Here is an 18,088-nt window from a genome sequence, read left to right on the forward strand (position 1 = left end):
CACTTTTGTCCTTAAGGTCCTGTATATTTTGTATACACCGTGTATTGTAGATGTATTTCCAAATTCTAAAACTCCCCCAAAAAAGGATTATTTGTGGATAATTTTGGCAACATTAATTAAAATGTGAAAACATTCTGTACTATTTATCACACTTGAGTGCTTTAATGTTTAACCAGGAGTTTCTTTTTTGTTTGTTTTTTTTTTTAAACACTTTTTATTTAGTAAATAATTGCACAAAGTTACACTTGCACAAATATATACACCTTTCCATTTACCATCAGGCAAGTCCGTCAGCCGATGTGTCACATGTACATAGACCGATTAAACGTATTGCAGATGAAATGCAAGAACACATTCTGTGAAGAGACAGATTCACGAACTTGATTGCAATATGGATTGCCGTCTGTCTTCTAATCATTGCTTTACTCGTCTGCTACAATAATGCAATCTATTTCAATCTGAATATCTAAATTATTTTATTTATTAATTGTTTCTTTCCTGGACTGTTGATTATTCATGTTTTTAAGATGTTACAGACATTACAGCTGATTTTCTGTAAAGCTGCTTTGGGAAAATGTGTATTGGGAAAGCACAAATAAAAAACGAAAGAAATAAAAATGTTTTATGTTCGTTTTTCTACTTTGCCAACAAAATCTCAGTGTTCTCTCTTTGCACTGTAAAAAAAAAAAAAAGAAGCATTTTACCAATCAGATATTAGCATAATTCATTCTGATACAAGTAATGGCCAGCATCGTCCAATCACTGCCAACCATGTTCAAATAAAATTATACATTATAAAACTGTACTGATAACCATTATTCCACATCTGCCAAACATGTTGAGTGGTCCAAACATCATCTGCAGCCTGAAACTGAACCTTTAGGCATATGTTTGTTGTTGTTTTCCCCCAAAGACAATCTCCAGTGTGGTCGGCACCATGTTGTTTTGTCACATGACTCCATACGTCAAAAGTTTAACCCTTTACTGACAGCCCAGAGTGATCTGAACTGAGATCAGTCAGTTTAAAATGAATTTAAATTATGCGCTGCATATAACAAAGCCAAAACACAATGTCCACACAGAAGGATTCGGGTCGCACAAGGTTTTTATGTTCTTCCCTAGCAGTCGTTTTTGATCTCTGATGTTCTTCTTTTCTGTGCTTCAGGTGGGAACAGGTCTCGGCCCTACACAGGAGTTCTATGCTCTGGTTTCTCAGGAGTTACAGAGGGCTGATTTGGGTCTTTGGAGAGGAGAGGAAGTCGCTCTGTCCAACCCTAAAGGTAAAACTGACCAAGACTGTGATACATCTGTCAAAATCACTAAGTGATGCACACTAGTACGCTACTGCTGTTGACTAACTTCTTAGTCTCTCTTGCCTTTCTATTTCTCTCTCTCACTATATATATATCTGTGTCTGAGCAGGCAGTCAGGAGGGTACCAAGTACATGTTCAGTTCTAGGGGTTTGTTTGCTGTACCTTTTGGACGAACTACCAAGCCAGCTCACATCGCTAAGATCAAAATGAAGTTCCGTTTTCTTGGCAAGCTCATGGCTAAAGCAATCATGGACTTCCGATTGGTTTGTGAACTCATTCATACAAATATGTGCATTATTTGTTGATGCAAATCTTTTTCAAACACTACGGATATACTATACATCTCTTATCTCCCATTGTTGCATGTTAAGTTTACACTGTCATATGTTGCTGTTTCCAGTTGGACCTGCCTCTAGGATTGCCATTCTATAAGTGGATGCTGAGGCACGAGTTGTCCATCAGCTCTCATGACCTGATCAACATTGATCCTGGTGTCGCCAAATCCATTCAGCACCTTGAAGACATCATCCGCCAGAAGAAAAGAATAGAGCAGGACAGATCACATGTGAGCACTGACCCCTCACCTCAACATACACAAACTTATTTGATAATGCCATAATGTGTAAATTGTCCCTGTCTCTGTTGTGCTTGAATACCTTTGTTTACCCTGTTAAAATAAAAAAAACTGCATTGTGGCAATTTCCACCATTTCTACAGCATGCCGGGAAGACAAATCTTTCATGAAAATCAGTGTTGTTGATAACCAACACCCTTCTCTTCCTGTGTGGTTCCTGTTCTAATCTTATCAAATTTCAGTGCTTTATGTACTGACTAATAAAAGTTATTCTCATAAAAAAAAAAAGCTATTAAATAACATCTCTGTGCTTGTCAGACGCGGGAGACCCTACAGCAGGCCTTGGAGAGTCTCAACATGAACGGCTGCTCAGTGGAAGATCTGGGGCTGGACTTCACTCTCCCTGGATTCCCCAACATCGAATTGAAGAAAGGGGGCAAAGACGTGCCAGTCACTATTCACAACCTGGAGGAATATCTCAGAGTATGGCATCTCGATAACCTTGCACACACTGATCTATTTAGCATTCATTTTTATAGTCTGAACAGGTGTCCTAATGCCATCACTTTTGCTCTGTGTGTATAGTTGGTGGTGTACTGGACGCTCAATGAGGGCGTGTCCCGGCAGTTTGAGTCATTTAGGGAAGGATTTGAGTCTGTCTTCCCTCTGCATCACCTGCAATATTTCTATCCTGAAGAGGTGAGTGCTTCCACTCCATCCATTCGCTCTATTAGTGATGTTTGCGCAGGCCAACATCACTATTACTTTTGCTCATACTAAAAATTATCCACAGAACTCCTTAGCAAGAACTGGGGATATTGTTGCAGTGAATTTTGCACAAGCAAGCAACACTATCTAGTTTGTATTTACTCTTCCTTCACTCCCTCTTCTGCACAGTTGGATCAGTTGTTATGTGGCAGTAAGTCAGAGTCCTGGGATGTGAAGACGCTGATGGAGTGCTGCAGACCTGATCATGGCTACACGCATGACAGGTATTTATACAGGCACGCCAATATATGATTTGCAACCCAATATATATTTAATCACACTGCAGGTGTTTGAGTGATATCCCAGACAGAATGAATGACAGAGATTTTACTGTATGTGTGTGTTTGTAGCCGTGCAGTGCGGTTTCTGTTTGAGGTGCTGAGCAGTTTTGATGCAGAGCAGCAGAGACTCTTCCTGCAGTTTGTCACAGGGAGCCCCAGACTTCCTGTTGGAGGCGAGTTTCCATCACATACAGCAGCATTTCTTTTTTGTCACATGTACCTCCAGACACATCAATAATTCTCCATGATTATGATGAAGTACCCAATGTTCCCTTTGTACACTTTTGTTATTACTAAGCAGTCCTACTTCTATTGGGCAGAACCTTCAGCCACCTGAGCAGAAAAAAAAAGTGTGTGTGTGTGTGTGTATATATATACCTGTATGTATATATGTGTGTATATATATATATATATATATATATATATATATATATATATATATATATATATATATATATATATATATATATACACATACACTCACCTAAAGGATTATTAGGAACACCTGTTCAATTTCTCATTAATGCAATTATCTAATCAACCAATCACATGGCAGTTGCTTCAATGCATTTAGGGGTGTGGTCCTGGTCAAGACAATCTCCTGAACTCCAAACTGAATGTCAGAATGGGAAACAAAGGTGATTTAAGCAATTTTGAGCGTGGCATGGTTGTTGGTGCCAGACGGGCGGTCTGAGTATTTCACAATCTGCTCAGTTACTGGGATTTTCACGCACAACCATTTCTAGGGTTTACAAAGAATGGTGTGAAAAGGGAAAAACATCCAGTATGCGACAGTCCTGTGGGCGAAAATGCCTTGTTGATGCTAGAGGTCAGAGGACAATGGGCCGACTGATTCAAGCTGATAGAAGAGCAACTTTGCCTGAAATAACCACTCGTTACAACCGAGGTATGCAGCAAAGCATTTGTGAAGCCACAACACGCACAACCTTGAGGCGGATGGGCTACAACAGCAGAAGACCCTACCGGGTACCACTCATCTGCACTACAAATAGGAAAAAGAGGCTACAATTTGCAAGAGCTCACCAAAATTGGACAGTTGAAGACTGGAAAAATGTTGCCTGGTCTGATGAGTCTTGATTTCTGTTGAGACATTCAGATGGTAGAGTCAGAATTTGGCGTAAACAGAATGAGAACATGGATCCATCATGCCTTGTTACCACTGTGCAGGCTGGTGGTGGTGGTGTAATGGTGTGGGGGATGTTTTCTTGGCACACTTTAGGCCCCTTAGTGCCAATTGGGCATCGTTTAAATGCCACGGCCTACCTGAGCATTGTTTCTGACCATGTCCATCCCTTTATGGCCACCATGTACCCATCCTCTGATGGCTACTTCCAGCAGGATAATGCACCATGTCACAAAGCTCGAATCATTTCAAATTGGTTTCTTGAACATGACAATGAGTTCACTGTACTAAAATGGCCCCCACAGTCACCAGATCTCAACCCAATAGAGCATCTTTGGGATGTGGTGGAACGGGAGCTTCGTGCCCTGGATGTGCATCCCACAAATCTCCATCAACTGCAAGATGCTATCCTATCAATATGGGCCAACATTTCTAAAGAATGCTTTCAGCACCTTGTTGAATCAATGCCACGTAGAATTAAGGCAGTTCTGAAGGCGAAAGGGGGTCAAACACAGTATTAGTATGGTGTTCCTAATAATCCTTTAGGTGAGTGTGTGTGTGTGTGTGTGTGTGTATGTATGTATGTATGTATGTATGTATGTATGTATATATATATATGCATACACACACACACACTCACTGGCCACTTAATTTGGTACACCTGTACATCTACATATGCGATTATCTAATTAGCCAATATTGTGGCTGCAGTGAATAAAATCATGCAGATACGGGTCAGGAGCTTCAGTTAATGTTCACAACAACCATGAGAATGGGGAACAAATGTGATTTGGACCATGGCATGATTGTTGGTGCCAGATGGGCTGGTTTGAGTATTACTGTAACTGCTGATCTCCTGGGATTTTCACACACAACAGTCTCTTGTGTAAAAAGAATGGTTCTGGATATCTGCTGAGGTACACTAATGGTTGGTCTACTGCAGCTTCAGTTTTCTTGCCTGACAGAAGTGGAACCCAACGTAGTCTTCTGCTGTCGTAGCCAATTCACCTCAAGGTTCGACGTGTGCATTCTGAGAAGATATTCTGCTCACTACAATTGTGTAGAGTTGTTATCTGAGTTACTGTAGCCTTTCTGTCAGCTCAAAACAGTATGGCTATTCTCTGTTGATCTCTTGCATCAGAAAGGCTTTTTCATCCACAGAACTGCCGCTCATTGGATGTTTTTTGTTTTTCGCAGGATTCTCCATACACTAGAGACTGTTGTGCGTGAATATCCCAGGAGATCCGCAGTTTCTGAGACACTCAAACCAGCCCATCTGGCACCAACAATCATGCCACAGTCCAAATCACTGAGATCACATTTTTTTACTGAGTACATGTTGCGTTTTAAAAAATTTCATAATCTGCAAGGTCTTGCGATTTATAGTCTGAAGAGACTTCTAAACATATTTCTATGTAATTATTGTCGGCCGTTCAAATGCATGCACACCAAAACACATATGCTTACACTCAAGCAGATGAAAACATCAGTTATAAAGATGATGGAAGCATTTTAAAAGCCAATTCAGAATATTTAGCCTTTACAAAGTACTTAATGAAACCAGTTTTAGTATTCTGTCCATAATAACATTAGACTAAAGCTGTTTATTTGTATACAGCATAGAGTTACAAAGCATAGAGATGCACATTTCCTGAGGTAATCTTCACAGAGCATGTCTGACATGTGAGCTGCTGAATGAAAGTCTGGTGGCTGCTCCTGCGTCTTGGTGTCTGCCACCTACAATCTCTGTCAGTGTTTTTTTTTTTTTTTTTTCTCTCAATGCGATTTTGACCAGGGGTGACTTCTAGTCAGTTGTGACTTTATTTCTGGAAAATACGGTATGTGCTATTATGCTATTGAACACATTGCTTTATTAAAAAAGCTAAATATCAAATTAAATATAAATATATTAAAGCTGCACTATGTAACGTTGTGCTCTTTAGCAACATTTGTGCATTATGAAGATTATTAAATAATTTTATGAAAACATACTGTTGATGAAAATATGATGATAAAAATTATACTGCAAGATATTAACAGTGCATAAAATATATTTCATCTGTATATAGAAAAACATATTAGATATGCATTCATCAAATCCATTAATTAAGCTGCTTGAGCTGCGTGAGTTGAATGTTCTGAACACCGTCAAAATGAACCACTTTAAAATGGGATAAATCCCTCATTCAAATGCGTCCTACATGAGATTCATCAATTTCCACAACATTTATGGAACTACTTGCATCTGCACAGTGAAGCGATGCGTTAGTCAGAATATGTAGAATGTTGCGTAACTTGTGTTGTAAATAGGCTAAACTGTTTCCTTGAGAAACGCGCTACACGCAATGTATCCTTTCTAACCGTACGTTCACACCAGAGGCGGCGAGGGCGTCAAATCGACCGGAAGTCATTCATTTTCAATGACAGCCAGCGTCTCTCGGCGGCGAGAAGCGGCGCGGTGAGTCTTGGGCGGCGTGGGCGTCAGATGGAAGTTCAAGTGCAGTCAACATTATGGTAATGAGCTGTGACGCGGTTCGGCGGCAACCTATTGGAATATAGAAGTGCTCCGCTGTAGCGAAGTCTAGAGAACATAACCGTGTAAACTTTGGTTCCCACCAAACATTCGTTCCGAAGATAAAATGGAGAAACGAATTATTCCCTGTAATATATGACCAAGACCACAGTTTTTATTACAAATGTATTTTATTTTGATAACAAACAACTGTAATTTTAATTACTTTCTGCCATCGATCGATTTCTTATTTTCACATTTTAAAGAGTTCATGTGTATATACGCTACTTGTGATCGGTCGGCAAAAAGTAAATGGTCGACATGTCTGGATGTTTAAATTGCGGCCCCCTTTAAATATAGTTCACAAAACAAAGCATTCTGAACAAACGTTGCCGCCTATTTCAACTACGTCAGAGCGTCCACGAGCGTCCTTGATTGTCGAACCGTACGTTCACACCAGAGGCGGCGAGAGCGTCAAAATGACCGGAAGTCATTCATTTTCAATGACAGCCAGCGTCTCTCGGCGGCGAGAAGCGGCGCGGCGAGTCTTGGGCGGCGTGGGCGTCAGATGAAAGTTCAAGTGCAGTCAACATTATGGTAATGAGCTGTGACGCGGTTCGGCGGCAACCTATTGAAATATAGAAGTGCTCCGCTATAGCGAAGTCTAGAGAACATAACCGTGTAAACTTTGGTTCCCACCAAACATTCGTTCCGAAGATAAAATGGAGAAACGAATTATTGCCGTGACGGGTTTCCCTGTAATATATGACCAAGACCACAGTTATTATTACAAATGTATTTTATTTTGATAACAAACAACTGTAATTTTAATTACTTTCTGCTATCGATCGATTTCTTATTTTCACATTTTAAAGAGTTCATGTGTATATACGCTACTCGTGATCGGTCGGCAAAAAGTAAATGGTCAACATGTCTGGATGTTTAAATTCCGGCCCCCTTTAAATATAGTTCACAAAACAAAGCATTCTGAACAAACGTTGCCGCCTATTTCAACTACGTCAGAGCGTCCACGAGCGTCCTTGAGCGTCGAAGGCAGGGCAGCCAGAGCGAATTTGGACGCTCTCGCCGCTTCTGGTGTGAACGTACAGGAAGGCAGGGCAGCCAGAGCGAATTTGGACGCTCTCGCCGCTTCTGGTGTGAACGTACAGTAAGTCTCTAAAACATGAAGAATACAGAATACTTCTAAAAAGTTGATACTTCAGTCTATACATTCAGGAGCTCAAGTTTTTCCACAACAAAGGACAGTATGTACATTTATACTGTGTTTAATACAAGTTTGTTCGGTTACAGTTTGACGCTTTTGTCATTTTACTCATCAAGTAAAAGATTATTTTCTTAAGTAAATCTGACTAAAATTAAATAATATGACATTGTTGAAATATTGACTATTTTTAAAGGACTATTTTTGTCAAAATACAAACTATGACTAAAACAAAAATGTACCCTGGTACAGCCTCAGTTGATACAGCAAGTGAAACTGTAACACTGCAAACTAAAACATAAAAGGAGCAGTAATGATGGGATAAAATATACTTTATTAAACATGAAAATAATATGCTTAAAGTTGCAAAATAACAATGAAAAGTCAATTTCAGAAGTTGTACATTTGGTAAACATGCACAGTCTAAATTCTCAGCACAATATAGATGCATCACGATCGGTAAACACACAGGTAATGTTGGATTCATTAAAGCTTGACTAGCCGACCAGACATCATACTGTACCAAAGCATTATCACAGGTAAACGGCTTCACCAAACGGATAACAGATAAACATCCATCCAGACTGCAACAATGCTCTTCTGAACTGTGACAGCCACTGACTCAGCCGGAACACGTGATAGCCGTTACTTCTTTGCTGTGTTTACAGACATGACGCAAGGAGTAACGGCATAAGCCAAATCCGACCCGACAGCTCAAAATATTTTTTTTTTTGTAGGCTTACTGAAATTAATCAGGGTATGTTAAGGACATAGAAATAGATGCGTCACATGTTCTCAGCTGACAGCTTCATTGAATTCTACTCACTCAACACCAGTTTTATGTACAACAGTAAAGAGAAGACTCAGGGGTGCAGGCATTATGGGAAGAATTGCGAAGAAAACCTCACAGTAGATGCTGTCTACGGTAGATAATGTGTATTTCCACTTTGTGGAGATTTTTCTCAAAACCAGCTTTATACTGGATAAAATGAATATTTATACAGATTCTAACAATGCATTGAGATTATTCAAGAAACTCTGTTTTCACACACTCTTGAGTCTGCGGTCTGTACGGATGCTCTTTTCCATCTGTGCGGGAGCAACATCTGAAGTGTAGCATCACTTGTGCAGCTTCGAGGAAACCTGATCTGATCTTGTGAAAATTATGTGACTGTGGTGGCATTTTTCCAAAATGACATTACATGGTCATTTTTACACTGCACGTTTCACACAGTTCTGAGGTGAAATATCCAATTTGTGTATGAACTGATATCTGCCGTTTTACTCGGGAGATAAGGGAATGAAAGTTGTTTTTCTTGTCATGCCTCTAGAAAGCAGCCGCGATGCGTACAACGAGCCATGTAAACATAATTTTGCAGGTAACGTGTTTCTATGAGATTCTTTTTCTTACATGTCCACAATCTTCTCTTTCAGGATTCCGGAGTTTAAACCCCCCTCTCACCATCGTTCGGAAGACTTTCGAATCGACGGAAAACCCTGACGACTTCCTTCCATCAGTGATGACGTGTGTGAACTACCTGAAGCTGCCAGATTACTCCAGCATCGAGATCATGCGCGAAAAACTGTTGATTGCTGCGCGTGAGGGCCAGCAGTCTTTTCATCTGTCTTGATCTCGCCTGCATCCTCTCACTCAACATATGGCCTTCAATCAGCTCACCGCAGAACCACACAAATCCTGACTTCTTCCTTTAAAGTTTCTTTTTCATTTCGCCCCATTTTTCTTTTTTAAACAGCCACATTGAAACATGTACAGCCTACTTGTTTAAAGAAAAGCAGCTTGCAGAAACTAAACGATAGAAAACATAAAAGACTTGCTTTTGACTCCTGAAAGGGTGTTATGCGACTCATCAGATTTAAAAAGGAAAAAATAAACATTTTTTAAGAAACATTTAAAAATGAAAACACTTGAGAGCAGATTATTAAAATATATCAGTAGTTGAGAGATGTTCAAGCTGAAAAAAGAGAGAAAAAAAAACTTGGGTGACATTTTAAAACTTGTATTGCTGTCTGATGTATCAAGAAAAAAAGGGATGTTTATTTTCTCTCCTGGTGAATGACATCTTCACTGTGTTCCAGTTGGGGAGGGGGCATCCATCAAGCAGGCAAGTGTTCCTATAGCTCCAAAGATCATTTGTACAGACAAACATTTGCAGATTTTGCTTAAACAACACATTTGATAGAATAGTTGTGTGCTCTCCTGCCCTTTTGTTCTGTATTATATACCCCCCTAGTCTTGTTGCATTTTGGTTCCACTTCATTTAATTTCTCTCTCCTCTCGTGCGTCAATTTTTTATTTTATGTTTATTTGAGATAATTGTTTTGAACGTGTAAGAGAGTTCCTGTTGGTTGAAAGCGAGTAGTGTTGGAAGTGTAGTATCTTTATTATAAAATTATTATAATTAATATTATTGTTGTTTTGTTTTCTTTTTTAACCCAATTTGAAATGTTTTTCTGGCCGGCATTGCACATCGAGTGTCTGCTGTATGGTGAAAAGATGTATCCATTGTGTTGGATAAAATAGACTCCTATATGGATATAGTAGTGTGCCTCTGCTGGACTCTTGGGGACTTGAGGTCTTATTGACGGGCCTGCTGAAGCTGTTCGGCTGGTGAAGTCGGGCTTTGATCCCGTAATGTAGCTGAGCACAAGGAGTTCATTTAAAATAATTGGCTGGTTTATGGTTTCATGGCCAGATTGCATTTAAAAAAACAAAAACAAAAAAAAAAAGGTTCCTTAAATGAAAAGTTTATATGCAGTTTTCACACCCAGTTTGAGGTGGGATTGTCTGCCTAAATATTATTATTTTGTTTTGTTTTTTGTTTCTATTTGTTTTTTCCTCTTGCTGTAGTTTATTTTTTCACTGCTGGCTTGGAACAAACCGTGGTGTGCACAGCAGTCTGTGACCAGGAGGAGGCGCTACTGTGTGCTCTCCTGTCCTTATTGTTCATGTGCTGGTTTCTAAGATCTGCAATAATTTGCTGCATCAGGTTCATGTTTTTACCTGAACATAAATAAAGTAATTGTTTGACTCCGTCTGTCCTCTTACTGACCCAGCAGCAGTTACTAACACTTGGCTTTGGTGAATAAATATTGGTTACTACCCAGTTTTTAGGCTTGTATTTAGGATCTGCTACATAATGTGTGGTTCAAATTGCAATATAAGAATGGTAGTCTGACCTTTTGCTGATTTGAGGACCACAAAAGATGTTTGGCAGAATGATATATCAATCTCCATTCACTAACATTGGCCACGTTTACATTTTTATGGTTAGAAAAGTCCTACTGCACACATTCAGTGCTTGAGTTCTTTGCTGATGGAAGAGATTTGTGTCAAGTGTCCTGTTCATTTGCTTTTGCTGAACACGGAAGCGTTCAGTGATTTGACTGTTTTTAGTTTCCGGTCTCCAGTGTTTGTTTTCACTCGCATCGGCATATATTCTTAGCGTACAGTGGCATGCAAAAGTTTGGTCACCCCTGATCAAAATTTCTGCTGCTGTGAATGGCCAAGCGAGCAAAAGATGGCCTGCTTTCCAAAAGGCAGAACATTAAAGATGACACATTTCTTTAATATTTTTAGCAATTTTACTGTTTATATCCATCTTTTACAGTTTCAAAATAACAAAAAAGGAAAAGGGCCCAAAGCAAAAGTTTGGGCACACTGCATGGTCAGTACTTATTAACACCCCCTGTCAAGTATCCCAGCTTGAAAAGCTATTTGTAGCCAGCTAAATGTCTTTCAATTCTTGTTTGGGGGATTTTCGCCCATTCTTCCTTGCAAAAGGCTTCTAGTTCTGTGAGATTCATGGGCCGTTCCATGCACTGCTCTTTTCTGGTTGTCTATCCACAGGTTTTTTATGATGTTTAGGTCAGGGGACTGTGAGAGCCATGGCTTGCACCTCTTGAGGTAGTCCATTGCGGAGTTCTCTATGAATGTTTTCTTGGTCTTCCAGACCTCGACTTGACCTCTGCCATTCCTGTTAACTGCCATTTCTTAATTTCTTCACGAACTGAGGAAACGGCTACCAGAAAACGCTTGCTATCTTCTTATAGCCTTCTGCTTTGTGGGCATCAATTATTTTAATTTTTAGAGTGCTAGGCAGCTTCTTAGAGGAGCCCATGGGTGCTGATTGTTGGGACAGGATTTGAGTTAAGAGTATGTATAAAGCTTTGAAATTTGCATCACCTGTCCTTTACAAATGATGATTGTGAACAAGCCACAGCCCTAACAAGCTCATTAAGGTCTGAGACATGGTAAAAGTTATCGGATTGCTCAAATCTCTTGGGGTGCCCAAACTTTTGCATGGTGCTCCTTTCCTTTTTTTCACTCTAAAATTGTACAAAATAAAAATACACTAATATTGCTTAAAAACTTGAAAAGAATGTTTCATCTTTAACTTTATGCCTTTTGGAGATCATTTCATCATCTCACTTAACTATACACGGCAACAAATTTTGACCAGGGGTGCCCAAACTTTTGCATGCCACTGTACGTAATGTTTAAGGTATTAATTGCATTGGTGAAAATTGTCAAAAAACATGCTGATACTTCAGAGTTTAGTTTTTTTATAGACCGTGCCTCACCTGAGTGTGTAGATGACATGAGATGGTCAGAGGTTATGATGATATCATTAATTATTCTGAGTTGTTAGGACAGCAAACAATGGTTCAAATTGAGACTGAAATAAATTTTTACACCAAGTAACAATTACATAGTAGGTGTTCTCCTCTGGATAGCTGGTTTTGGCCATTTTTATTTGCCATCTTGAGACCAGAAATACAAAACAGGCAATTAGAATCATCATGACGCCGCCCAGTGGTTGATCAGGAAAACTGTGTGGACACTTTTGGGATAAAGAGAAAGTGGTTTAACACAATTGGTACTCTCCCTGGGAATGTGGCTCACATGTTAAGCACCGTTGCTACAGGACGGAGTCCAACAAGTCAACACAGCAGAAATAATTAAATGTTTCTGTGAGAGCTGGGAAAAGCACGTACATTATAAACTATAAGCATTTATTCACATCATAGTAAAATATCGACTGTCCCTCACAATCATGTATATGCACTTAAGTACATTGGGGGAATCCCGGAGTTTGGTGTAAGAGGGAAACCCCACTATTGCAATTCTGCTGCAGGTGGCTATGGAAAGTTAAGGAAACTAACACCATGACAACTCTTGAAATAAAGTGAACCAACGGAGTATAAAATAGCTAAGTCTTCCTCGGATCCCATATTTTTAACACAAGCGATGCAGGGGAATTACATGGAGAAAGCTGCATACAGACAGAGCCACATGTATATGAGATTAAAGAGTAACCCTTACAAAAATAGAGTTCACTGCAAACTTGCAGCAACTTTGCCAAAAATTTGTCAGGGATGATCTTCACATGCAATTGAACTTTGTGGCAAACTTGCGGCAAATAGTACACTGTTGCCAAAGGTTTGCCGGAGGTTCACCACTACCGGTGAAGAGCTCCCATTTGCGGCAAATCGCAAGCTCATTTGCATGTGAGAATAACTAGCTGCAAATTTGCAGAATGTTTGCAGCTAGTTCATTTTTTTGTAAGGGGGGTACGTATCTTGAACGGTGCATGTAAAAGGGAATGCCACTTTCTGGTGGTTATGTAAACGTAGTCATTGTGTGGAAAACGATACAATAAAAGTGAATGGTGACCAAGGCTGTTTGTCCCTAACATTCTGTCGAATGTCTTCTTTTGTGTTCCACGGAACAAAGTCATACAGTATTTGGAACAAAATAAGGGTGAGTAAATGATGACAGCACTACCCCTTTAACAGTGAGCTCACGGTTTATCTTTTTAGGGAGATGGAGAATATTATTTTTGGTGAAAGCTGTTGAGAAGGGTCCTTGGGTCTTGTATATTCTTTAATTTGCCAGAACATTCACTACAAAGAGGGTGTTCTTGGTAGCATTTTATTTAGTTCCATGAGGTGAAAGTGGAGCCACATCCACCAATATTGTAATTCATAAGTTGCTTGTAAATAAAAACAATTCTCAGCCTAACCACCAGCCAAACCAAGACCTCTTGGATAGTATGTAGTATGTAGGGTAGATGTAGCAGTGTTTGCCATTATATCTGAGCCCTTTACACTTTACATTAATGTATTCCCTTTGTTAATGACTAATTCACTGTTTACAAATGCAATATAAATCATTGGTATGCTGCTATAAAAACAGGAATTAAAAAAGGTGTCTTGCATGCAATCCTTGCCAAATGGTGAGCATTTTAACTTACATGTTATAAATGCTTAATAAATACACTTATTCATCCATTAATAAAAACATAAATGCCTTAATTCATGATTTGTCACAATGCAACCAAAATAGAAAATGATATTGACATGAGGCATCATGTCATGTTGCTACAGTCTGCTTTGTGTTTCTATTCATGACTGTAATGACTCACTCGTGTTTTCAATTTCCCTGTCATGTTGATGTCAAAAGTGCTGTCCCAACTTACCAAGTCCTAGTTATCTAAAGTCTTCTGCATAAAACACTTTTCAACTCTTCACGTGCATTCACAGCAGATATCATATAATAAAGCCTGATAGCCATAAAACCAGACTGGACTTTATGTAAAGGTTTCTAATGTCGGCAACGTTTTATAAATGCTTCATATGGGTCCGCTTTACATCAAGGTACATTTTCATAGTTTACTAATGTTAAATAAATGTTAATAAGCATTTATAACATATGAGGAGAAATGGCTCATTCTTTGGCAGGCATTATTCTCTTTTCACTCTTTGTGCATGTTGTTATAACTGCATTTTAATGGTTTAGAGTGCATTTGTAAATGACTTAGTCATTAATAAACCCTTAGTAAGGGAATTCAAATTAACATATTCAAGACCCCATGAAATCAAAATTAGAGTTTATTTTCTGTTTATTTCTTTGGCTTTTGGCCCATGTCTTTTGCTTTGAAGCCAGCTGTGTGCTAGTGTGGTGATAGTAAAATGAATCTTTCAGAAGCAATGGGGCTTTCATTACAAATGTATTGAAATGGGTCACATGATGCTATGTGAGGGTCGAGCTCTGCTTAAACTTTGCTACAATTATCACATCTATGGAGGCTAAAATTTCCACCCTGATCATAAGAATGGATGATGTTGAAAAATGAGTCAAGTTTCTGGAGTCTGAAAGAGAGCTACATGCTAACCTGCCTGCTTTCGAGGTTGATGTGGAATGGGTGTGGGAAAATCTAGAGGATACTGAAAATTGGAGCAGATGTAATAATGATTGTTTCGTTGGAATCCCCAATTGAAAAGAAAATAAAGATATGGTGAGGTTTATGGAGGGGCTTATTTTGAATTTGATCTACACAGCGGGCCACCGGCCAAGGATGGACGCAAGACATTTACATGCCCTTGACAAGCCATGTCCCTCATTAAATCAATGGTGTGAGTGTTTTTTTTTTTTTTTTGTTGCCTGCACTCCGTCAACAATACAGAATACATATTGTGCATTTTATTGATGTAGCCTGAGAGGGTTTGTTGTTCTGTTGTCTGTCCACTGGCTCCTGCCTGACTCGCTTTTTTTTTTTCTCCCTTTGTTTACTTGCTGTTGAGCTCATTTGTTCACTTTGTGGGTTCAATTTTATTGTTTACTGGGGCCTATTTTATTACTATTTTTATTGAACACATTTAAGTTCAGTTGACTGGCATGGTTTATGTTAGGTGGAAAGAAAAGGAAAAGAAAAACAAACAAAATTAAAATTAATTAAAAGCTCTTGGCCATTTCAATATGTCCTGACCATTTTGCGTAGAAGTTGTTTCGGAAACATCTGCATTAAGGGCCTACCAGAGGCCATCAATGACATAGCCCTTTATGATTCATTCTCAGGGACATCCTGTCCTGTAGAGTCATCTGTGATAAAAGTGGGTCTAAGGGCTATGGATTTGTCAATTTTACCATGTTTGCCGAAGGCCATCAAGAAACTGGCTGGCAAGATGCTGAATGACCAACATGTGTCGAAATCCCAAATCAAGAGCAATAAGGAGCGTCGGTCAGAATGAAAGGCCGGGAAAAAATCAGCAGTTACAGAAATACTCAAACCAGCCCACCTGGCTCATGAGGCCAACTTATAGATTCTCAGAGGTCTGCACCTTTATCAGTATGGGCCTTGGCAAAGGCCAAATAAGCTTTTATTTTAAGTTTTGGTTTCAGCAGTGCCTTCCTGCATTGATGACAACCATGCATTCCACTTCTTTGCAGACCGTGTCTCAAGGTGTGAGATGAAACAGTCACTCCAGTTTGGCTTCCCACACCTTTTGCCAGCTCTGAGGCATGTGCTTGGCAATTCTTACCAAAATCGCGCATCATGAGTTGAAAGCTTTAAGCAGCGGTCTGAACATTTCAGGACTCTTGTCACAAGTCCATCCTTTTTGAATTGCTGTATCACTTTTGCTACTGCGTTTTGACTCAATAACAGTGACTCGCTAATTCTCTTGTACCATTGTCCCCTTTTGGAGAATTAAATAATTTTCTTCATTTATTTGACAATTCTCACTTTTAACAATTATGTCCGAGTATGGTAGTTAAGAATAATCTGCTGATCAATGCCCCTCAACTAGCACTAGAAAACATTAGGTTTCACATTGTAACTTTCAGGAGGGTGAACTCATTTTTACAACATGGCCTTTTATCATTTTGATAAGTCTTTTTTTTTATTTATTTTTTTTTATTTACATGTTTCAGTAGTATCTGATAAACCAGAGTTGCTTAAAAATTACATTATGCATGAAATATGTCTTATTTGTAAAGAAAAAGAGCTGAACTTGTTTGGTATCAGAGGGTGTGTACACATTTATGCTGTGTGCTGTATGTCATTTGGTTGTAATTAAATTGTTGATATCAGGAATGGATATTTGTTCTAGTAACAATGTAATTATTGAAACAAAAAATATATATAATTTTGCTAGTAAGAAATGCATTGCTGAAATGTGAAATCGCATTACTGTAAATATCTGTATTTGCATTTTGAACAAGAGAGCTCAAAGATCTCCCAAAAGCAGATGAAGGCATCAAAGGATTGAGTTACTCTACCTCCTCACCACCAGATCGTGGACCCCCACTTTAAAGCTGCTGTTCACACACCATTCATTTTCAATGAGAGCTGGCGACTTCCGTCAACACAAGCAACGGCGACCGTTGGCGTCCGGATGTGGCCGTGCCAGCGACGCGACAAAGTTGAGAAATGTTTAACTTTATGCAAATGAAGAGTGACTTTTGGGAGCGACAGCCAATAGGAGAGAAGATGGTAGAGCTCACGTGATCCTAATATTTTAATAATAATATTAATTGTATAGAAACAGTGCTGTTTAAACTCTCCATACACACCACTAGCGACCTAACCGCCAGCCACTGGCGACATGCAGCGACAAAGTAGCTGGCAGTGTGAACGCAGCTTAAAGCTTCCGCAGTCAAACGGGATATGATACAAACAATCTTCGCTCACTCGGTGGGGAAACTGTGTGGAGAACTCTGAAACAGGAGAAACCATTGGAGGAATCCATGGCACTCCTTGGAAGAACCAGAAAAGTCAGAGTGGCAAGTGGATTGTGAGGAGTTTGAACTAGAGGGTCGGGAGAGGAGTTAACAGGGGAAGCTGCTGTAGTTCTGGTAGCAGTGACCAATAATGGAAGATGGCAACAGGAACTCTTATTATGGGATCCAGAATGTGTCAAATCCAACGAACGACAACCCCAAAAGGCTGTATAACTTGTTTATGAGCATCGTGGGGTTGTTGCAGGTAATTGGATCCTGCTGGGTTCATCTTTGCAGGTCTAGTGTTCTGTCATGAGCTTGGGGAAGACAAAACACAGCAGATGTGGGTGAACCCAAGTACAGGATCATTAATGATGATGCCAGAGAATATACGGGAGGGAAACAACAGAATAAATCCAACAATGATGAAGACAGAGAACAATAACAAGGATAAAGGTAATACTGAACAATAACAGGTGAAAGCTGTGTGGTTTAGGCTGTGTACAACGAAGAGACTAGACAATGTTTAATGAGAAAGGGAGAGAATAAATAGTCCATGATGAGAGTTGCCTGGTGATATTTGGTGCTGATTAGATTATTAGAAGGTTTGTGAGTAGGAGCGTGTGAAGGCAGATGAAGGGGAGACCGATGTTGGTGTGAGTTATATTCTTGACAATCTTAAAACAACTGTAAACATTATGATTTAAACAAGTTTAGAGCTCAAATAATACATTAGTTTTAACATAAGTC

At 39.4% G+C, this 18,088-nt stretch overlaps 1 protein-coding gene across 2 annotated transcripts in view; it reads left to right on the forward strand.

The window, feature by feature from the left end:
* Window positions 1-16,697, forward strand: part of trip12 (thyroid hormone receptor interactor 12) — a 75,126-nt gene extending 58,429 nt beyond the window's left edge. Inside the window, exons 35-42 of one of the 2 annotated variants that reach the window (XM_052096636.1) lie at window positions 1,166-1,280; window positions 1,423-1,577; window positions 1,715-1,879; window positions 2,207-2,371; window positions 2,474-2,587; window positions 2,786-2,880; window positions 3,007-3,110; window positions 9,250-16,697. In XM_052096636.1, coding sequence (XP_051952596.1) covers window positions 1,166-1,280; window positions 1,423-1,577; window positions 1,715-1,879; window positions 2,207-2,371; window positions 2,474-2,587; window positions 2,786-2,880; window positions 3,007-3,110; window positions 9,250-9,446 — 1,110 coding nt within the window. In that variant the 3' untranslated portion in view covers window positions 9,447-16,697. The remainder of the gene's footprint in view (window positions 1-1,165; window positions 1,281-1,422; window positions 1,578-1,714; window positions 1,880-2,206; window positions 2,372-2,473; window positions 2,588-2,785; window positions 2,881-3,006; window positions 3,111-9,249) is intronic. The other variant, XM_052096637.1, reaches the window with a different exon arrangement.
* The last annotated feature ends 1,391 nt before the right edge of the window (window positions 16,698-18,088 follow it).

The sequence above is a fragment of the Xyrauchen texanus genome, chromosome 29, assembly GCF_025860055.1.
Source record: "Xyrauchen texanus isolate HMW12.3.18 chromosome 29, RBS_HiC_50CHRs, whole genome shotgun sequence".
Taxonomy (NCBI): Eukaryota; Metazoa; Chordata; class Actinopteri; order Cypriniformes; family Catostomidae; genus Xyrauchen; species Xyrauchen texanus.